At 42.3% G+C, this 23,795-nt stretch overlaps 1 protein-coding gene across 2 annotated transcripts in view; it reads left to right on the top strand.

Moving 5' to 3' along the window:
- The window catches only part of WWC2 (WW and C2 domain containing 2), a 153,396-nt gene that overhangs the window by 29,743 nt on the left and 99,858 nt on the right, over positions 1 to 23,795 (top strand). For both annotated transcript variants that reach the window (XM_032223804.1, XM_032223805.1), the window contains exon 2: positions 22,694 to 22,803. In XM_032223804.1, coding sequence (XP_032079695.1) covers positions 22,694 to 22,803 — 110 coding nt within the window. The remainder of the gene's footprint in view (positions 1 to 22,693; positions 22,804 to 23,795) is intronic.

Below are 23,795 nucleotides of genomic sequence, written 5' to 3'. Positions count from 1 at the left end.
TATCTAGTAGTAGGTTAAGATCTACCTTATCAAATGCCTTACTGAAGTCCAAGTAAACTATATTGACGGCATTCCTGTGGTCCACTAATTTTGTCACTTTGTCAAAGAATGCAATAAGATTAGTCTGGCATGATCTGTTTTTGACAAACCCATGTTGGCTTTTGGCTATTACTTTATTTACTTCTAGGTGTTCGCTGATTCATTGCTTGATTATCTTTTCCAGAATCTTTCCTGGTATTGAGGTCAGGCTGATAGGTCTATAGTTTCTTGGATCTATTTTTTTTCCTATTTTGAAGATGGGAAGTACATCAGCTCTTTTCCAGTCCTCTGGCAGTTCCCCGGTGCTCCAGGGTCTCTGAAAGATATAGTTCAGTGGTTCTGAGATCTCATCTGCCAGTTCCTTCAAAACCCTGGGGTGTAATCCATCCGGTCCTGGTGATTTGAACTCGTCTAGGGTAGAAAGGTGCTCACTTACCATTTTCTTCCCTATTTTAACTTGTGTTCCTAATCTGTTTTTTGTGGTGCTGTTTCTGATAGGTTGGACTGTTTTATCTCTTTGTGTAAAGACAGATGCAAAAAATGAGTTAAATAGTTCTGCTTTCTCCCTGTTGCTTGTCACTTTCTCCCAGCAATGGACCAATTGTTTCCTTAACCCTTTTCTTGTTTTTAACATGTTGGAAGAAGCTTTTTTTGTTATTTTTTACTTTTGTGACAAGCCTTTGTGAGCCTCATTGTGAGCCTTAGCTTTCCTTACTTCATCTTTACAGGCTCGGGCTATTTGCTGATATTCTGCCTTCTAATGTATAATTATATAAAGATAATGATGAGAATAGCTGGGAATTGTAACCAGGTCTACATCTTGGCCAAAATTAGGCTTGGGTGCGGGGGTGGGAGGGTGGGTGTAAAAGCACAATGACTATATATGTATATTTTTTGTTCTATTTTTTTAAAGGAGGAGAATACATGTTAAAATTAAATATGTATATTGAAAAGGAATTATAAATACCATCAACATAAAATGGAGCTTGCTCAGAAGCTGAAATATACCAAGTAAATGAGATGAAGAGTGGGAAGTAGAGGAGAGAGGTAAGGGAAGAAGAGAGGGATAGGAGAGAGGGCGGGGGGAAGAGGAGGAGAGAAATGAGGAGTGGAAAGGGGGGAGAGGAGAAGGAGAGGAAGGGGAAGTAGAGAAGGGAAGGATGATAGAGGGAAGAGGATAGGGAGAGGGAGGAAGTAGGGAGGGGGAGGAGAGAGGGAGAAGAAAGTGATGGATAAGGTACAAATGGTGTATGGAGAGCAAAAGAGCCAATAATTGTTTTGGGGAGTTGATGGTAAGATGAATTTATGTAAACATTTAATAATACAATATGATGTTGGCTATGTAAAAATAATACAAATATAAGAAATGCTGAAATAATGAATATGATGAAGGATGGGCTGAACATCCTTCATCATATTCATTATTTCAGCATTTCTTATATTTGTATTCTTTTCAATCTTTTATGACAGGTTATATTTTTCAAACACTTTTTTCTTCGGAACTGACAACAATATATCAGATTCCAATTCCTCAAATTGCAAATCAGATCCAGCTGTTATTTCCTGCTTATGGATATCATTTTATGTTTGCATATCTGTTTTGAGCCATCCAATATTTTTGTTTATGTATTCAAATAAAACTTGTAAGTTGGAGGGCATTCTTTTTCAGTTACTGCCCAAAATATTTTATCTCTTTTTAGAGGCATGAGAAATGAATGAAAGGGTGAAAGAAGCAGATAAGTGTAACTGCTTCCACAGGGAAAGGATTTCCCCCCAATGGTGGGATTCAAACTTTTTTACTACCGGTTCTGTGGTTGTGGCTTGATGGGCATGGTGTGGCTTTGTGGTTGTGGCTTTGTGGGTGTGGCAGGAGAAGGATACTGCAAAATCCGCATTCCCTCCCCACCCCACTAACCTGCTTTTATTCTCCTGTTCAGGGCAAGAAAAGAAAATCAGCTGGGAGGCAGTGGGGGTGGGGCAGCCTATTTGCCAGTTCTCTGAACTACTCAAAATTTCTACTACCGTTGAATACCACCTTTGATTCCCCCTCTGCCCCCCGGGCTTAAAGAAAGGGGAATTTTCCCATCAAAAATTAAGAGATAAAATATCAAGGCTCTTTTTTTTTTAAGAAAAGAAAAAAGCTAAAAAGGCCAAATTTATAGTATAATCCTGTCTAAATATAAGTCCCATTACAACTTTATTACAGCTAAAAAATAATTAAAAATTTGATAATAAACAATGAAAAAACAGCCAAAAAAGTTGTAAAAGTCCAGCAAGGGCTTATAAAATAGTCAGAAGTCAACTAGTCATAAATCAAAATATTATAAAGCTTCAAAATGTGCAGTTAAAACCCAGGCATGCTTAAGAAAAATGAGCAGCTAAAGGGAAAAGGTGGCAAGAGACCAGACTTTCTGATCGCTCCTAACTGAAAATTGCAGGCATCGAGACTCCCAATCATCTGAAGGTTGTCTTGGGTCCTTCCTAGTCCCCTTCAAAGAATGGGGAACAAAGCCACTAAATAGCCAGCTTTGGTGGCAAAATCGCTGTTTGTCAGTGGGAGAAAAAGAATCTTTGTCCATTCAACATAGGGGTGGGGATTATCATAGGGTTTTTAATCAATAATAATTAAGGTAGTAAATTCATATATCATGGCATACTGTGATACTTTTTTTGTTTAACTATAAATCTTTTATCAGTGCAGTAAAATGTTTTAATGTGGTAGCTTTAGGCACTTGTGGTGATATGTATTTGAAATTTATGCTCAGTTGTGTTCAAGTCGCTGAAGTAGTTTGATGCCTCAGTGAGAAAAACTCATATTGTTTCCAGCCCTGGCTACATATATAAAGCAAATGTTGCAGGAGTCCTTTAACTGTGTTGCTTTGCTCCAAAAGACTTTTATAACTTTTATGAGACTTTTATAAGACTTTTAAAATGTTTTTAAATACCATTTGCAAAAAACAATATATATTAAAACAGATTTAAGCTAAAAAAATGATTAATAACCTGATGAAATATCCAGTTCCCACTCATAGTGCCCCTTGTATAATTGCAACATCAAGGCTTGTAAATAGAGAATATTTTTCCACCCCCACCTATCCACTGCGAAAATGCAGAAAATCCTAGCCATATGTAGCTGTCAGTTAAAGAACAATGATTTGATAGCATTAGGAGTTGCCATCTGGAGGCACCTTCCACGGTTCCATAGCCTTAGTCTGACCTGCTAACCTTTGTATCCAATAGCTTCTACTAGGAATTAACCTTAAATGTGACTGGGTGGTGAATTCCAGACTGCTTCCTACATTGCATTCTTTGGACATAAAGCATTTTCGTGGAAAGAAAAGCTCAAGGCCATTTCAAAATTGATACAGCCTGCTAAGAAAAAGAACAAGATTGTGTTGTATCTTGCTTCAGTTCCTTGTAGAGAACTGCTGATTGAATTTTACATCGGTACAGTACAGTACTGACAAAAACACTGTCATATTTATAAATAGGAATATAGTTTGGAAGATAGAAAGGAAGCTGAATAGGACATACAGATTTCTTCTTCCAAAGAGGAAGACATAAAGAAACTGTTCGTATTGTGCCCTCAATGTCTCATTTTGAGACTAGCACCTCAACTTTGCCTAAAGATAGGACCAACTCCAGAAAATAACAGAATAATGGACTAGTCCAAACCCCTGCTCAAGCAGGAGACCTTATGCCATTTTAGACAAGTGGCTGTTCAGTCTCTTCTCAAAAACCTCCAGTGATGGATCACCTACAACTTCTGAAAGCAAGCTGTTGCACTGATTAATTGTAACTGTCAAAAAATTTCTCCTTATTTCTAGGTTGATCCTCTCCTTGATTTCTATCCATTGCTGCTTGTTCTGGGTCATCACAATAATATGTTTTTACATTTTTGTTATCCAAATATGACAAATATATATGTGCTGTCACTGACACATGATGAGAAATGAAACATTTTTTACATTATTTTTACATGAAAAAGCTTTGCTATAAAAGTGGCAGTTCTGCAGTTCATCTGAAGTATTAACAATATAGTACATTGTGTGACTGTTGCCTAGCTAGTTCATTTTGGTTTGTGCAGACCAGTTACTAAATATTTTAATTCTTCTTGAGCTGCCTCATAGAATAAACAAATTGGAAGGTTTCTTAGTGCAGAATTCACTTGACATTTGACCCTATAGCCTCCAGTTGGAATTCTAGATGTGCTGGACTGTGAATGCACACATTATGGGAAGATCATAGTGCCAGTAGGCACTGTCTTAATGCAGTGTGCTGAAGTAGAACATTTTTTTTAGCCTTTTATACCGGTAGTCCTTGATTTACATCCACTTGTTTAATGACCATTTGAAGATACAATAGCACTGAAAAAAGTGACTTATAGCCGGTTTTCAAAGACCATTGTAGTGTGGGAAGTCCCACTCCAGAAGAATGAAATATTTTGGGAAATATTTAAAAAAGGCAGAATAGAATATTTTCCCTAAATGAAAAATGGGAAAAACCTTAAGGGAGGCAGAAACCAATCCCAGTTTCCCTGCTCCAATCAGAAACTGAGGAAGCCACCTTTTAGAAATGCAGATTTAGTAATCCATTCAGAAAGACTGGGTAAAGACAGAAACTCCGCTAAGCAACAAACAAAAAGCTGACAAAATTAGCTCAGAAAACACCTAGGATTTGCATTTTCCCTTTTGCCTATAGAGCCAGCCATGACCCATACATGGCTCCATAGCAGAGGTGGTATTCAGCAGGTTCTGATCAGTTCTGGACAACCGGTAGCAGAAATTTTGAATAGTTGAGAGAACTGGTAAACACCACCTTTGACTGGCCCCGCCCACATCTTTTCTCTACCTCCCAAGTCCCAGCTGATCAGGAGGAAATGGGGATTTTGCAGTAAGCTTCTCCTGCAGTGGGGAGGAAATGGACATTTTACAGTATCCTTCCTAGCAGCGGAAATGTTGGACTCAGTTATGGTGATAAGTTGAGGGCCTGTATTGAATTGCTTTCCTATCTTCGAGAGATATAAAAGCTCTTGTTTTGTGTATATTTGCCAGTTGAAACAACTGAGAATGTTAATGAACTAAATAAGACCTAAACTATTGTTGCTTTTAATAACACCTTTATCCATGTGAAAGTCATAAATTGAAAATATTACTCTGTAATGAATTATGAGATTAATAGCCAATTCCATGGAATGTTAGGAAAAGAACATTAATGATAATAGCATGCTGACATACATAGTTAACCTTTTAAAAATGCAAGTCACAATATTTCTTCCCCATTCCACTCGTGGATGATTTCTGGATTTATGTGAGAATGATAGCAAAAAGTATGTTTATTAATGAGCTTGAAATAGTTTATCTTGCCTGAGTGTCCTCTTTATAAATTGGTCTATTGGGGCTAATTTGTTGCAAAATGTTTTGATGAATTGGTGCACATTTTTCTTACTAAGTCTAAAACAACGTTCTGTTGTTAATCACAACTGCCCTCTATGGTTTATAAACTCTGGGTAGGGAACTAAGGCCTTGCTCTGACTCCTGCTGCTCTACCCAGGAACTGATTCATTGCCATCTTTTGGCTTTTGCTGCCCAACTAAAATTTATTTTTCAGTTTCTTAATACCTGGATGTATAGCAGTCTTTTCATAGGTGGGAAAAGTAGCATTGAAAGGAGAAAAATGCCACATTTTATCCTGCTCTCTTATAGCAACTTCCTTTTATAAATTAATTTATGATTGTTCAAAATAAGGATGTACCAATATAAAACAAATATATATTTATGAACACATATAAGAACAAATATATATTTATGAGAATATAATATTGTATTACTATACATTTATTTATTGACAGTTGAAAAAATATGCCTGGCAGGGGAACAGAATTAGAAAATGCCTAGCATGTGACAGATGACCCAAAATATTCATTTTACAAAATGCGTGTTTTCTGTTTCCCATTAGCTACATCCAAACAAATGCAGACTTGTGTTACCTTCAGCAATTTGTTTAGAGGAAGAATCCAAATTACATGTGTACATCTGTGTTAAGATTAAGCCTTGTTGCACTATTGCCTTCCTATAATGGTTGCAAACCATTTTAGGATTCTGTTTAATTTGGCTTTGTGGGAAGAAATATCCATCTGGTTCAGTTCCAAGCTGGGAGAAAGATACTGGAAACATGGAGACTGATTGGAAAGATGGTTTATTGATGAAGCAGAACCACATGGGTTTGTGGTTCTGGGCAGCTGACAAAATGGAGTTAGGGTGGGTGGGTTATACCTTCTTTGGGCTTTGCACTTGAGCTTCCTGTTCCTCTGCAAGAATATGTATTCTATTGGCTGTTGTAAGATTCCTATGGGGTCATGTAGGGGTCATAGCTGGCTCCATAGGAAAAAGAGGAAATGCAAATCCTAGATGTTTGTCTGAGCTAATCTGGTCAGCCTTTGATTTATTGTTTATCTGAGCTCCCGGGTGAAGTTTGGACTGCTCTGACATGGTGTAACGAAAGGGCTTATGTTCTGAAAGGGGTATTGGGCAATTCCTATTGTGGCTTAATGGCTTTCATCCTGTTTTGGATCTTGAGTGTGGGGGTTTCTTCTAATCCTAACATTCTGCCTTTGTTCAAACTTTGCTACAGGGAGTTTTAAAATATCCTGCCTTGAATGGATTTCTGCCTGAGTATTTGCTTTACCTAAGAATAGAGCAGTGGTGGGTTTAAATTTTTTTTAGAACCTCTTCTGTAGGTATGGCCTGCTTTGTGGGAGTGGCTTGCCAGCCATGTGACCGGGTAGGAGTGGCTTGCCAGCCATGTGGCCGGGTGGGAGTGGCTTGCCAGCCATGTGACCGGATGGGCGTGGCCAACTTGTAAAATGTGGTGAAACTCACTTAACAACGCTCTTGCTTAGCAACCAAAATGTTGACTCAGAAGCACTGGCATTTGAAGCACTGGCATTTGAAGCACACAAATCTTAAAGCTGTCAAGTTACAAGAAAGACCCTTGCACCCCTAACCCTTTAGGAAAAAAAGCCCAGGGGTGTTCAAACTTGACAGCTTTAAGACTTGTGGACTTCAACTCCTAGAATTCCTCCTCTCGCTCTTCATCTTGATGATGTGCGGACGGACGGGCAGGGGGAGGGAGCTGGAACCGGTTCTAAATGGCACTGTAGATTTGTGGAACCTCTTCTATAGATGAGGGTAGAACTGGCAGGAATCAACCCCTGGAATAGAGTTATCTGGATACTTGTTTTCCTCTTTCAATAAGCTCTTTATCTTTTAAGTGCTGACATCTGCTGTGGACTATTAAGGAAAGTGGGGGCTGTTTTCTGCCTCTAAAAAAAACATGTTTCTCCATTTCTCCCTTTTGGGAAATATAATATTCTGCCTTTTTTAATATTTACCAAAATATTTCATTCTTCTAGGGGGTAGGCACTGACTTTCTATAGCTTCTTATAGTTGCTAGTTGTGTTATATGCACACTATCTCATTTAAGTTTCATTATACTAGCTGCTTGTTCCTACTATGAGATGGATGAGAGCCTCTTTCTTATACTTTATTTTGAATGTTTCATCTTTGCTCATTTCTATTTAATCCGATGAAGGATTGAGTTCAGAAGTGAGATTGGGCACTTTCCTGTCTTCCAAATAAATGTATAATAATTTCTTCACACCCCCCCCCCAAAAAAAATCATTTCACTCTTTAATGGTTATTTGTGTATATTTTAACAGTATACTAGTAAAACTGTATATATAAAATCATGTGTGCAATAATATATTCAACTCTCTATATACTAAGCCATGATTGGATCTTGTTGTTTTGCCAACTGGTGCAAACTAGAGATTGAAAAAAAAATGAAGAAAAAAAATGAGCATCCCTATTTAGTATCTTTTTCCTCCCCTAGAGGAGATGAAAGAAGGTTATTTGGCTTACCCGTATATACTCGAGTATAGGCCGACCCGAATATAAGCCGAGGCACCTAATTTTACCACAAAAAACTGGAAAAGTTATTGACTCGAGTATAAGCCTAGGGTGGGAAATGCAGCAGCTACCGGTAAATTTCAAAAATAAAAATAGATACCAATAATGTTTTTGAATGTTTATTTCAAAGAAAAACAGTAAACTAGCGGTGTATTCAATGAAATACTTCACTCACCTCATGATGCTGATGTCCTGCTGTGATGATGATGTCCCGTGCAGCCGCGGGAGCGATGTCCCGCCTCCTATGACACACGGCACAGTGATTCCTATCATTGGATCACTGTACCAGAGGAGGTGGGACATCGCTATGTGGCTGCTTGCCATAACAAGGAGGAGGTGGGACATCGTTGCAGAGCGGCAGGAGGGGGAGGAAGGGGAATCGTAAGACAGCCCTGCATTACATTAGAACGTGAGGAGGGGGGATGGTGCGGTGCGCGCTGCGCGGCAAACTGACACAGAGGGAGGGGAAACTCACAGGGGCACTGGGCCATTCACGAGTGTCACCCAGCGGCATGGCCCCGCCCCTTTTTCTCCTCCATTTCGGGCAAATTTTTCACTGACTCGAGTATAAGCCGAGGCGGCTTTTTTCAGCCCAAAAAGTGGGCTGAAAAACTAGGCTTATACTCGAGTATATACAGTAGTTTGTAACTGGAAGGAAGTAGAGGTAAGGATAACAGCATATGATTCAAAGCTTTAAAAGTGCTTTAGAATAATTTGTTTTCATTTTTAAAAAACAAACACTTTTTCAATCAAAGTTACAGCACCTGGCTTTAATCATTTAGAGCTCTGAAATTTGTTGGCAACTAAATTGTTTGCAGTCTGATGCTAACAAATTAACCCAGCTTTACTGGAGTGGATAAGAGTTGCAATCACATCTTTTACTAAAACAGCCACTAGACTCTTTAAATCCCCATTAATAGGGAAGATTAGATGTTACTATAATTCAGGTTCTGCTATTACATTCGGCCAGTAGAGGGATGACTATATTATGGGCATTGCAGATTGAGAGAGAGAGATAGACTTAATGTGGTATGTTTAAGGTAACCAGATTTTCAGATTGGTAAAGAGGGACACCTTTGACCGGGGGGAGGGAGGGAGCTGGCTGCGGTGGTTACTGCCAGCCCGCAGCCTCGCTAGGGACGTCTGGTCACCTTAATTATACACATCCTCTCTCTCTCTATCCATCCATCCGTCTGTCTGTCTATCTGCCTGCCTATCTGTCTATCTAGTTATGGTATCCCTCTCCCTCTTTCCCCCTCTCTTTCTCCATCCATCTATCTGCCTGCCTACCTATCTCTCTCTCTTTCTCTCTATCCATCCGTCTATCTGCCTGCCTATCTGTCTATCTAGTTATGGTCTCTCTCTCTCTCTCTCCCTCTCCCTCCCTCATCTCATTATCATCTATCTCAGTGTTTCTCCACCTTGAAGACTTGAAAGTATGTGGACTTCAACTCCCAGAATTCTGGGAGTTGAAGTCCACACACTTTCATGTCTCCAAGGTGGAGAAACACTGATCTATCTAATTAATATAATTATTTCTCCCTCTCTTTTTCACTCTCTCTCCAGCGCACACATGCAAATGCATAGGGCAGCCCACCTCACACACAGGTAACTCCGGGCGGCTTACAACATTATGATGCACGTCTCCCCATAGGAGAGGAGATGGGGAAGCCGGGGGCCCGGAGATCACTTGGGGGATGCCAAGGATGCCCCAACTCAGCCCCTCTTCCCACTCCAATCATGTGCCGCTACTTTCTCCGAGCGCGGCGCTTTACTCACTCCTCGGAGCGTTCGCAACTTCGCTCCTTCCAATTTCTCGGCCCGGGAGGCTCACCGGGCTCCGCCTACCCCGGGCCCCCATTGGTCCAGCGGGCTGAAGAACGCGAGAGGGGTGCGGTTGGGAGGGAAAAGCACTTGGCGCAAAGAAGGACTTTCCTCCAACCAGCGGAACCCCCTGGCGCAATCGGGCTGCGATCGGTGGCCGTCCTTGCTGCAATCCGCGCCGCCTGCCGCATCAGCAGAATCTAATTCAAGAGATCTTAATCTTGACAGCGTTGTTGGGGTCTGCGGGTAAAGAAATTACTTTAATCAGTGGGGTAAAGTTCTTTCTTTCGCTCACCCAAGATCTGATGAGGGGGAAAGAGAGGACTTTCCTTACGCCCGCATCAGAGCTGGGGGGGGGGAGAAAGGACTTTACCCCATTGATTAAAGTAATTTCTTCACCCGCAGACCCCAACAACGCTGTCAAGATTAAGATCTCTTGAATTAGATTCCGGCTGATGCGGCAGGGGCTGCGCTGGCGGGGACGGGCAGAGGGGATGGGACTTGGAGTCCTACGATCTTGGCGAGTGGGGAGTACCATCCCCCCCGCCCGTCGCCGCCAGCGCAGCCGGGCTGCAATCGGTGGTCGTCCCTGCTGCAATCCGCGCCGCCCGCCTCATCAGCGGAATCTAATTCAAGAGATGTTAATCTTGACAGCATTGTTGGGATCTGCGGGTGAAGAAATTACCCAGGGACACAGGGAAAGGCGCCCGCTCGCCAGTCCGCCCGCCCACCCTTGGGCTCCCGGGGCAGCACCTCCCCAGCGCCTTCCTTCGCGCCTTGCGGAGTTTCTCGCACACAGGATGGGCGCGACCTGGGAGACACAGGGAAAATTCCGCAGGGTGCGAAGGAAGCAGTGCGGCAGCGGCGGAGCTGAGAAGGTGTTGCCCCCCGGAGCCCAAGGGTGAGCGGGCTGGCGAGCAGGCGCCTTTCTCGCACACAGAGAAGGGGAGGAAGGCGGCGGCGGCTGTTTCACTAACCCCGCGCAGGTTACTAAAGGCTCTCAGCAGCAGCAGCAGCAGCCGCCGCCGCCGCCGCCGACCTCGCGCAATGGTCCTTGGGGGCGCTGCGGAAGCCTGCCAAAGCGCCCCTTTCCCAGCTCGGAGCGAGATGAGCAGCGAGCGGAGCCTTGTTTAAAACGATGGCCGTGGCCGCTCGTTTGCTCCGCCGCTCTTGCGTGGAGGTCTGAATAGGCAGAGGGATGGGAGGGGCGTGAAGGAACCAGCGCGGCGGCGCTTGGCCAGCGGGCGCCTTTCTCACACACAGGGAAGGGGAGGAGGGCGGCGGCAGCTGTTTCACTAACCCCGCACAGGTTACTAATTCCCGGTTTACTCACCAGTGAAGCAGCAAAACAAAGCAAACGGCCGCGAAGGCGAAATGAAATGGAGACTCCTGCGACTCATGCGGCGTGCTAAGCGGACTCCAGCCAATCAGTGAGCTGGCTGGGATGGAAAACTTTAAGCACACCGCGTTTTCCATCCCAGCCAGCTCACTGATTGGCTGGAGTCCAGGCCAATCAGTGAGCAGCAGGCTGGGCTGGCTTAGATTTTTAGTGTAGATAGAATAGATGGGGGAACGGAACGAGCGAGCTAGCGGCAGCTGATGATGGGCGGGGGAGCCAGTGAGCGCCAAAATAAAGCGGGGTTTTTTGAGAACCGGGCGGGACGCGGGAAAAATGATGAAAAGTCATGCCTGTCCCACCAGATGCGGGACGTCTGGTCACCCTAGGTATGTTTCAAAGCATTCTTGACACAGGGAAATAAAGTTTGGGCTAACATATGTTTTATACACTTCAATGGGAAATCTATATATTACCAGATTTTTTATTCTTCATCATTTCAACCACTTCTTTTAATCCCATTTTCCTGTTAAGACTGCTAAATAAAATTTGTTTTTCTCAGGGGCCAACTGAGGTAGATCCAGACAGGAAAGAACCACGCATCTCCTGTTGTAATAGAACTTCTGCCTTGTACATTAATGTGTGACGTTTCTACATACATAGTACAATGTTTATCTTCAAATAATGGAGCAAAAGTCTTGAATTATTGCATGCAGTATCAAATAGCATACTTATTTTTTCATTTTGTTTTAAGTGTTTGTCTTGCAAATATATACATGCAAATACTGCATATGCATGTGAACTCTGCCTTGGAAAAGAGTAGACAAGGTTGTGGGAGGAGGAGGTTGCAAACTGAGTAATTTCATAATTACTTTATTTTTTTAAAGGATAGGCATAGGTATCAATGTTATTGTGATTAAAAACTTGACAGCTTTTACATAATGTGACAATTGTTCGTCTTTCTGTTGTGAAGTCATCTGTACCTAACAAATCTTTGTTAGGATGTTATCTTTTGAGAATATACTGTTGTACAGTGATGTGCGGTGAGGTTTATAGCTGGTGAGGCAGTCCTCTCCCCAGGCAACCCGCCTGAGCTCTGCCGCAAGCTCAGGCGGGCGAAAGAAAGTGCTTTAGTCAGTGGGGTGTCGCAGGAGAGGAGAGAATGCCTGAGCATTGCATTTATTAAAGAAAAAAGAAAAAAAGGAAATTTGAAATAAAAGAGGGAGCGTCGGGTGGGGGTGGGGGTCATCAGAAATGGAGAAAGAGAGGAAGAAGAGTGAGCGCGACACTGCAGCTTTAAACAGAAAGACAGAGTTGAAGCCTCTAAAAATGTGCCCTCTACTATGAGGCAGGAGAACTGCGTTCCTCAACTACCTCGGGATTTTTTAGGCTTTTAACCCTCGCTTAACTCTGCTCGAGCGCCTAAAAAGTCAGACTAGATGAGGCATGCAGTTCTCCTGCGTCATACTAGAGGGCGCTTTTTAGAGGTTTTTTTAAATAGGCAGTCATTAACAGTGTGACAACAGCTAGCTAGCCTAACCTCAGCACTCGCCTTTTCCCGTTTACATTTTTTTTCCCTTTTCATGATTGACAGTGGTGAGGCTGTGCCTCCCCTGCCTCCCCTGACTGCACGTCACTGCTGTTGTAATTCTTAAGTATTGCTAAGCAACAGTTCCCAGTATTTCTTATATTGGAATTGAGGATTGTAGTTCAACAATCTCTTCCTCCCTCCCTCCCTCCCCCCCTCTCTCTTCCATATGCATATACATATATTGTACATACATACATTTATGAGTAGTTGTATATCTGCTTTCAAAAATTGATTAGGTATGTGCATTTATGTTGGCTCTGTGTAGGCGTGACAGAGTGTCTAATCATAGGGACTGTATATATTGCCTCTGTGCATATATGAATGTTTCTGTTGTACCCTCAATGGCGTCTCAGTATTTGTATGTGTGCAGTGTAAAACACAGGATAGGCTCTATATATTCTGTCCTGGGTCATGTAAACAGGTGGGGGTTTAGAAAGGAGCACACAGCATTAGGGGAATTTTAGAATTTTTCCTCTAAACCTCCAGCCTGATTTACATTCTATACCATTTTTAACCCAATTTTTGTTTCACTGCATGAAATTATCCTCCTGAAAGAAAGACTCCCAAACACCATTACATAGTTTCTTTCCAACATTCTTTGTGAAATGAAGAGGGGGGAGGAGAAAGACAACCTTATAATCCTTCATGTGCTTACGGTTCTCAGAAGTTCTGCAAAATAGTTTGATATGGATCTTCTTTTTCACAAGCATGAGTTTTTCATTTGTAGCAAGATCTAAATATGTCCATTTTTTGTGAACTGCCTAGAAAGATTTTTACTAGCAATCCAGTTTGGTTTCCTAGTTTTGTATTTCTCTTTTTTATCTGTTTTACTCTGTATTCCCATGCAGCAGTGTATGGATAACAGAAGCGATTGCTTGTAGAAGGCTTTGGAAAATTGAGCTGAGGGCTATAGTTTGCCCACTTCTGTTGTGATTTAAGAGCTGTCCAGTCAAAGTACAATTTGTAGATAAAAATCAGATGAGAGAATGCAGTCCTTGAAATTTCTCATCAGTAAATATGACGGGTACTATCTTCCCTGATGAAATACATTAGTCTCATCAGCACATAACTTCAACCTCTAATGTGGTTTGTTTGGTTTGGGATTAGTGTGATACATGATCAGATCCATTACAATTTAGCATTGTATTACAACTTAGTGTTATATGGATTGCATTCCCTCCAGAGTTATATTCAATTGGCACTCTTTATGCTTTTAGGGAAGGAATCAAGATCTTCTTCAGCCAGGGCTTTTCAATTAAGTTAGTTTTAACAGCAGTTTTAATTGTTTCTGTGACATCGTAATTGCTTATGATTTGTTGTTTAGTTTTAATTGCCATGGGTGCTGCTGGTAAATAAATAAAAACACCGACAAGTAGACATTACTTGTTCAATGAAACAAGATTTTAAAAATCCTGCCTTAATATTATATATAAATAGAGCCGGTATTTGACAGTATCATTTCTAGTGTATCTTGCTGTGTTTGCAGTGTTATCACGCTATGATTGCGTAAAAAAACCCCTGTCATGTAAATGGGTCTAAATTTTGTTATTAAAAGAATATAATGGATCCTTGCCTAAAATGTCAGCATATCTTTCCTGTTTAAATTTCAGCCTGTGCAAATCCAGTGTGTTTTGTGATTGGAGGATGACAATAACCATGTTTTTAATTCATTTTTTCTTCCAATTAATGAGTCCAAATCTCAGTCAAATAGACTTTTATCCTAGTTGGGCTATTAGACATACTGTTCCCTGACCTGTTTGGATGATGAGACATGCTGTTTCTTGACATCCTAACTGCAGCGATAATTGGAAACAAAGGAAGGATTTAATGTTTTATAGCTTCCTTGTGCAAAACAAGATGAGAAAATGGCTGAAACTGATCATATGCCTTTTCTCAGTGTTCATCCTAATTAAAGTTACTTCACACTGTTATATGGAATCCTAGGAGATAAACAATATTACAATTGCTTCCTTTCATTCAGAAGACTTCTGAATATTAGAGAACCCTTTCTGACATGTTTATAGTATACATGTTGCTTTTTCATATTGAAGAACATAATCAAATGCGTCAAGTTTTAATTAAGTGATCTTGTATTCATACTTTATTGTTGGTTATGCATTCATAATTAGTCTTTTTAATTGCTGAATATATTTTTCCATATCACTGTTTTCTTTTATTTTTTAAAAAAACCTATAATTAATATGGTATTTTATACATTAAACAAAAAAGCAGCCCAACAGACACACACATGCACATACATGCACACACACACACCCGCCAAGGGTAATTTCAATAAATGGATTAGATTGTCTGAGTTTTGAAGCTAAGTAAGGTCAAATCTGATCAGTATTTGGATAAAAGACTTCCAGCTGCACTACACAGATTCTAGACTAGATTATGAAATGGGGAAAAGATTTAAGGAAGAAGATATGAAAACATATGCTGACATTTTAGGCTAAGATCCAATATGTTCTTTTAATTAGAGGTAGTGGGGCAGCATCTGTATGCCTCCCATTTTGAATATACAAATGACTGTTACAAACATTATCATCAGAACAAGATGTTAAACAAGAGAATCCCTTTAGATGGAGGGCCCCTTCCCTTCCTTACTACAAGTCTACAAGCAGGAGAGACAGTGGATTAAAACTACAAGGTAATAGGTGGGAATCAGGAGGACAGTACCAATTTTTTTAGTAAAAAAGATTGCCCAATGAAGTGGTAAATTCTCCTTTGCTAAGATCTGAATGGTCATCTGTCAGAGATGGTAGTGGATTCTATATCGAATAGGGGCAGATTAATGTCTAAGATTTATTCCAATTTTATGTTTCTCTGGTTCCATTGTTTATCATAATCTTATAATATGTGTTAATTTCTGTCAATTGATCAATCTTTATTACGGTCACACAGTCCATCAAAATTAATTTCTGTATTTTAAGTCACTTGTGCTATTTTGATGGCAATTAAAAATACTTTTAACAAAACCTGCTGTTTCCTTTCTTCAAAAGGACTAGATGAAATCTAATGTGAATTAGAAGCAACACCAATCAGTATCAGAACTCACATTCAAGTTAGTTTGAAGCCTCTTCTGGTTCTCCTTACTCAGCTCTTTCTCTCATTCACCCACCGTTCTTTGGTTCCACTTTGCCTCATTTCTTGTAGACTCCACATTGTGTTCATTTCTCCAATCCATCTTTTTCTTCTATTTCCACTTCTGCCTTTATTCAAGATGCTTTTTTTGTATTTTATCTATATCTGCTGAGTTGATTCTCCCCGTTGTTAAAAGAAGACCCCCTTTTCTTCTCCTTCTCTTTTATGTTCTCCACTTTCTTTTGAATTTTCCTCTATACAGTACCTGTACATTTACTCTCTCTTTCATTTCATTTATAACTTCATTTATAACAAAAACTCCTTGCTTTCTGAAAGGCTCTTTAATTCAAAAACATCTTTGCAATAAACTATTTTCACAGCACTTTTTATTATGAGCTTGGACAAGGAAAAAGGTTTGAATTGAGGAGCAGAGTAGAGAAAATAGTCCTGCCTTCAAACAGGAGTAAAAAGATAACAGATAACAACCAACTGGTTAGCTTGTTGCTGAGAAAATTCTGCAACAAAGTTTTCAGCCATCAGTTTGTAGGCATTTAGAAAATAATAGATTGCATAGTAGGAGCAGGTATAAGATTGTAAACAATAAATTTGCCAAATATTTGAGATATCGCTCTCTCTCTCTCTCTCCCTCCCTCCCTCCCCCTCCCTTTCCCTCTCACTCCGTTCCTCCATCCCCCCTCTTTTTTCTTGGCGTGACCATCTTAAGAGATAAATTTGTCAATGTCTTTAAGGGTCTTGGAATTCTATTATGTCCTCAATGCAAGCAGCAAAAAATCAGCACATTTCTCTCAATAGACTCAAGTCTCATTCTCTACCACAATCACTACCACCATCTATTTCTTCCCACACCTGAGGAGAGGCTGGTATTCTTTCCCTTGCAAAGCCTGTGTAGCCATCTTATTCAGTTTTTGAGGTTTCCAGCAATTCATCCCAAAGAATATATGGAGGAAACTCTGGAATCTGTTCTGAAGCTCCAGGAAAAACAAAAGAACTGTTCTTAACAAGCATGGCCCTTTATATCACATTTCTTCCACCTGGTTTCTTCTGTCTTTTGAAAAGTTTTGTGCTGTTGTTGTTCTTTTGCAAATGTCTTATCATATCCCATAATTCTTCATTTTCCCTGATAACAGAATAACAGAGTTATTTATTTATTTATTTATTTATTTATTTATTTATTTATTTATTCATTCATTCATTCATTCATTCATTCATTCATTCATTCATTCATTTATTTATTTATTTATTTATGCGATTTATAGGCCGCCCAATCCCGGAGGACTCCAGGTGGCTTACAACGAGGGGAAAAAAGAAATAGTAAAAAATGAAATGAAACAGGTTAAAATCAACACACATCCATTCATTTTGATTGGGGCTGGACCTCAACAATGAGGTCAGCAGCCGCAGGCCTGCCAGAATAGCCAGGTTTTAACAGCTTTTCTGAAGGCCATGAGAGTGGTTAAGGTCCGGATTTCTGGGGGTAGCTCATTCCAAAGGGTCGGAGCAGCCACAGAGAAGGCTCTCCTCCGGGGAGCCGCCAGCTGACATTGTCTGGCTGATGGCATCTGAAGGAGGCCCAACCTGTGGGATCTTACCGGCCATTGGGAGGAATGTGGCAGTAGGTGGTCTCGCAGGTATGCTGGCCCTAAGCCATGTAGGGCTTTAAAGGTAATGACCAACATCTTGAATTGGGTCCGGAGACCTTCATCTTGAATTAAGGATAGGTGTAACCTAGGTACACCCAATATCGCTCGCGCGACTGCATTCTGGACTAGTTGTAGTCTCCAAACACTTTTCAAGGGTAGCCCCATGTAGAGCGTGTTGCAGTAATCCAGCCTTGAGGTGACTAGGGCGTGAGTGACCATTTGGAGTGCCTCCCGATCCAAGTAGGGCCGCAATTGATGCATCAGGCGAACCTGGGCAAAGGCCCCCCTGGTCACAGCCGACAAGTGGTGTTCCAGTGTCAGCTGTGAATCCAGGAGGACCCCCAGATTGTGAGCCCTCTCTGAAGGGTGTAAGTTTTCACCCCCCAGGATCAAGGATGGACTGTCTGGACTGTCCTTCGGTGGCAACATCCACAGCCACTCAGTCTTGTCGGGATTGAGTACGAGTTTGTTTACCCCCATCCAGATCGTAACAGCTTCCAGGCATCGGTACATCATGTCCACCACTACACTGAGCTGGCACAGGGCAGAGAGATACAATTGTGTATCATCAGCATACTGATGGTACTTAACCCCATGCTGTCGAATGATCTCGCCCAGCGGCTTCATGTAGATGTTAAATAGGAGGGGGGACAAGACCGAGCCCTGCGGCACACCACATTTAAGGGGCCTAGGAGTTGACCTTTGTCCCCCGACCAACACCGACTGCGACCTGTCAGAGAGGTAAGAGGAGAACCACTGTAAAATGGTGCCTCTCACTCCCACCTCCTCCAACCGTCGCAGAAGGATACCATGGTCGATGGTATCGAAGGCCGCTGAGAGGTCAAGAAGCACCAGGATAGAGGAATGTCCTCTATCCCTGGCCTGTCAGAGATCATCGGTCAGTGCGACCAAAGCGGTTTCTGTGCTGTACCCAGACCTGAAACCAGACTGAAAGCAGTCTAGATAATCTGCTTCATTCAAGGTCCATCGGAGTTGAAGCGCCACCACCTTCTCAACAACCTCAGCTGCTACTGCCCAAGTAGAGTCCAGGTCTGCCCGAATCTGAGTGATTTTATCCGACAGAAACTGAATGAACTCCTCAGCTCTTCCCTGCAGGGGTTCCCTTGCTTCCTCATCTTTCAGGAGGGAACGGGTCACCCTAAACAGGACGGCTGGGCAAGATTCCGCGGATGCAATAAGAGCGGAAAAATATGTACATTTTGCTGCCCGTATTGCCACTAAATAAGTCCTAATAAAGGCTCTTAATAGTGTTCGGTCAGATTCGGAGTTACTAGCCCTCTAGGCGTCTCTTTTGGTGCTTCATCTCCCGGAGTTCCTCGGTAAACCAAGGCGCTCTCCTGGATCCACTGCCGCGGAGAGGCTGCAAAGGCGCAATCCGATCCAGTGCCCCAGCCGCTGCAACATTCCAGGCCGCGACTAAGGAATCTGTCGGATTGTGGGCAAGGGAGTCAGGTATCCCTCCAAGCTCCTTCTGAAATCCTTCTGGGTCCATCAGGTGCCTGGGGCGGAACCACTTAGTTGGCTCCACCTCCCTGCAATGGGGGAGTAGTATCCTAAAGTCAAGCCTCAGCAAGGAGTGATCTGACCATGAGAAGGGCGAGATCTCTATTCCCCTTAATTCAAGATCACGTTTCTACTGCCCCGAGAGAAATACAAGGTCGAGTGTGTGTTCCACTCTATGAGTCGGACCCTGAACTACTTGGGTCAAGTCCATGGTTGTCATGGAAGCCATGAACTCCTATGTCCCGTCAGAGTGTTCACCTAGGGATGGGAGATTAAAGTCCCCCAGTACCATCAGTCTGGTGAACTCTACCGCCAACCCGGCTACTGCCTCTAGGAGCACAGGCAGGGCTGTTGTGATGCAGCTGGGAGGTAGGTACGTCAGAAACAAGCCCAATTGAACCCCTAGGTCCAACTTCAGGAGGAGAGACTCACACCCCACAATCTCTGGGGCAGGGATCCTGCGAGGAGCTAAGGACCTTTGGATAATAACTGCCACTCCTCCACCCCTTCACTGGTCTTGCGGTTGGTGTAGCACCTGGAACACATCTGGGCACATTTCTGAGAGGGGGACTCCTCCCTCTTGGCCCAGCCAGGTTTCAGTTATACATGCCAGGTCTGCCTCCCCGTCTAATATTAAGTACCGGACGAGGAGAGCTTTATTTACTACAGATCTGGCATTTAGCAGCAGCAACCTGAGACCAGGGCCTTGATCTCCTCTGCCACCAGGCCCTTGAGTTTAGCCAGTAGGGACGGAACAAGGAATCGCTGTGATGTAGCGAATCCTTCTTCCCCAGTAATGGCCAGCCCTATAGCTCCCGTCATATCTGCCCCTCATAACCGAAATGCTCCGACCCTCCCCCATCCCCGTAGACCCCCATCCCCTTCCCATGGCCCCCATTCTTCCTGACAGGCCACACTCATCATTCATTCCAGGATGGGGGGCAAATCCAGGCCCCCATCCACTTCTGCGTCTGCATTCAGTGGAGGGGACACCAGGTCGCACACCCGGTCCTATCATACACAACAAACAGACACTCTCCTCATACACACCCCACAATGATCATTAAAATACAGAAGAGTGAGAGCGAGGAACCCCCCTCTCTCAAACTGTTACCAATTCCATCCATTTCAAATTTGCGCTAACCGCCTTTGTGGGTTAATAACTGCGTTATCTTGTTTGCTGAGTGTATGTATGTATGAATGTGTGAGAGAATGTTCCCACCTTTTAAATTGATTAATTTTTATACTATTATCTTGTATTTTAATGATCATTGTGGGGTGTGTAAAATCTGTAAGTGGCTGAGGGGGCTGACGCCAGTTGGGGGGGCAGGCTCCCTGTCCACGTCCTCCTCATCCCCCGTCCTCTCCTCTGCAAAGGTTGTGTATCACAGAATGAAACGCAAGGCTATCGGTGTGGCCAAGGATCTCCATGGCCGCTGCAACAGCCAGAATGGCGACCAGAAAAATCCCTCGCGTCAGCATTGTCAAAGATTGAAATGGAGGAGAAGAAGAGGGAGGGTGGAGCCGCGCCAGGAACCAGGATTGGTGGCGGCGGAAGAAGACTGTCGCTTGATCTCAGGCGCCCCAGCTCCTCCAAGATGGCGGCACTAAGGGCGAGGGCGGCCGGAGGACGAGGGCAGCCGGAGAGCAACATCGCCCGAAGAGGCACACCTAAGACAGTGGCGGATGGCAGTGGCAAACAGCAGCGGGAAGCCAGCTGTAGCGTCTAAGAAAAGCTGAGGTCGCAGGAGCCAGAGTGTGGAGCAAGGGAACGAAGGCCTGCAGCGGTGGTGGCAAAGAGGCAGAAAGGCCGCGATGGAGAAAGAGGGGGGAGGTGCATCCGGGACAGTAGCGGCGGCGGTAAAGAAGGCCGGCTGCCCAGTCCCCAACACCAACTCACCAACCCCCCGAGGCTGTAGAGGCTGTGGAGCACAAGCAAAGCTGAAGTCGATGCCCCACTACAAGCCCAGCAGCACCCCACGGTAGCGAGCCAAGGCCGCGGCGATCGGAGCTGGAGTTGCCGTCCGCAAGGAGCAGTAGCACCATCTGGGAGCCGTTCGGAGCAGCTAGGTAGTTAGCTTTTCCGAAACCCTCTTGCCTTGGTCTTACTCAATCTTCACTTTCGGCAGACTCTGGCTTCGGCACAGGTTAATTTTTTTTGGCCGTTTCTTCTCTCTCAGAGCCTGAGCGGCAAGCTCAGGCAGCCATCTCCCTTGCGCATGGAAGAGACCTTGGAAGTCTTGTAGTCCAACTCCTGCTCAAGCAGGAGACCCTATACCATTCCAGACAAATGACTATCTTAAAAGCCTCCAGTGATGAGAAGTACTCACAACTTCTGAAGGCAAGCTGTTCCTTGGTTTATTGTTCTCACTGTTAGGAAATTTATCCTTAGTTCTAGTTAGTTCCTCCCCTTGATTAATTTCCATCAGTTTTTTTTTGGCTTGCCTTCTGCTGCTTTAGAAAATACGTTGATCCCTTCTTCCTTGTGGGAGCTCCTCAAATATTGGAATACTGCTATCATGTCACTCTAGTCTTTCTTTTACTGGACTAGACATACCTAATTCCTGCAACCATTGTTCATATATTTTAGCCTTCAGCCCTCTAATCATCTTTGTTACTCTTTTTTGCACTCTTTCCAGTCTCAACATCTTTTTTATAATACGGTGACCAAAATGGATGCAGTATTCTAAATGTGACCTTACTAATGCTTTATGAAGCGATACTAGTACTTCACGTGATCTTGATTCTATCCTTCTGTTAATGCAGCCTAGGATTGTATTGGCTTTTTTGGCTGCTGCTGAACATTGCTAGCTCATATTTAAGTGATTGTCCTCTAGGACTCTTTTTCACAGTTACTACTATTGAGCCAGGTCGCAAGCATCATTCTACATGCATGTTATTCAGATTAGAATAATTAGGGGAATAAAAGGAAAAATGTTTTCCTATTGATGTCTACTACCAACTTCCATTTGTTCTCCCTGTACAAGATACTGTGATTAGGGCAAGCAATAGATGGCTGTATATTGTATGATTAAAGGGGCAGACTTACCACTCATTGAATCCACTTTTGTTCTCTATTTTCCGCTAAAGGGCAAAATGTAGCATTAAAAAAAATCTCAGTTTGATGGCATGTGATGTCTTCTTTTCCTTGAAATGCTAAGCTCTGATTTATATATCAAAGGCAATTTATTTATACAAAGACCAGGAAGAATTTTTAATCAGAGACAAGGTGAGTTAGAGACAATAGTCCCACCTTGAAGGAATTGAAAAACACCCTGAATTTTTCAATTGTGCACTGGCTTCAGGATTTGTATAGTTAGAGCATAGCCCAAGAGAGCTGTAATGAAAAAGAATTCAGTGCTGGTAATTATTAAGAAAAAAATATGCAAAAATAAAGCAGTTATGTTCATCTAAAAACATAATGCAGGAAAGAGCATGGGATATCCTTACTGCATACTGATCTTTTTTTTTTAAAAAAGCATTTAGCTCTTGTCAATGTTTCTTAATCAACCTTTTCTCACTTATTCTTTAAAGGGGAGATATTGAACAGGGTAGTGCCTGAAGAGGCACTTCTGAATTAAATTGCTTAATTTTCTCTATGTCTGTATTGAGGAAAAAATTCTATAATCTTAATTCAATTATTTTGTTATTTTGTTTTTAGGTTAACAAAGCCATTATCCTTTGCAGACTGTGTCGGAGATGAGCTACCATGGGGATGGGAAGCTGCATACGATCGTCAGATTGGTGTCTACTATATCGACCACATAAACCGTAAGTGTTTTCTGTAAGTGCTGTATTGATTATATAAGAAGGCTTATCTAGATTAGACTCTGCTGTTAGACTCTTAACAAGGACTTGAAAACAGAAGATTTCTTATGAGACAGTTGAAACTCCCCACAGCAATTCACTTGGTTTATTTTCTTAGGAAAAACATTATAGCTTCTACTGCTGCTGCTTTTCTTCCTACTTCATTTTGTTAGTGCTGTTATATCCTATCAAGTGGATTTCAGAATTACTTAGAATTGTCTATTAACCTTAAACTTTCATGTTACCAATTAAAACATTATGTTTTCTGTTTGTGCAAGGAACTCCCCAGATTTTGACAAAACATTCTAATTAATCCCGCAAATCTGCTTTTTTCTTAGTCACAAAACTAGGAGATGTTGAAGAACCTTCTAAGAAATACATTCATAAAAAATTGCATTACAGTTATATCAAATTCCCTGTGTTCTTGTTCTTTAGGCTGTCCGTATCATTGTAGAGATGGTCAAAATGGCACCAAACACATAAAAAAGAAGTTTTAAGAGCAATCTGATGGAAATCTAAAAGGTTTTCAGAACAGTAATAAATAATAATTTAGAAAATATTGAGGTGAGAAAGAAGCTATTACCGTATTTTTTGGGCTATAAGATGCACCAGAGTATAAGAGGCACCATGATTTGGAAGAGGTAAATTTTTTTAAAAAGTTTTTTCATTCTGCATACCTCCCAAATCCTCTGCACGCCCTGTTTTTTGCAAAAAACAAAAAAGGGCATGGAGAGCTTTGGGGGCTTGTAGAGTGCTCCTGCGGGTGGGAGTGGGGTGGGTAAAAATGAGCAAAAAAAGGCAATTTTTCACAAAAATGGGCCATTTTTCGGAAAAAAAGATCATGCAGAGGCTTTGGGAGTCTTGTAGAGTGCTCCTGCGGGTGGGAGTGGGGTGGGTAAAAATGAGCAAAAAAAGGCAATTTTTCACAAAAATGGGCCATTTTTCGGAAAAAAAGA

This window comes from Thamnophis elegans, chromosome 9 (genome assembly GCF_009769535.1).
Source record: "Thamnophis elegans isolate rThaEle1 chromosome 9, rThaEle1.pri, whole genome shotgun sequence".
Classification (NCBI taxonomy): Eukaryota; Metazoa; Chordata; class Lepidosauria; order Squamata; family Colubridae; genus Thamnophis; species Thamnophis elegans.
This window is presented reverse-complemented; position numbering and strand designations above follow the sequence as displayed.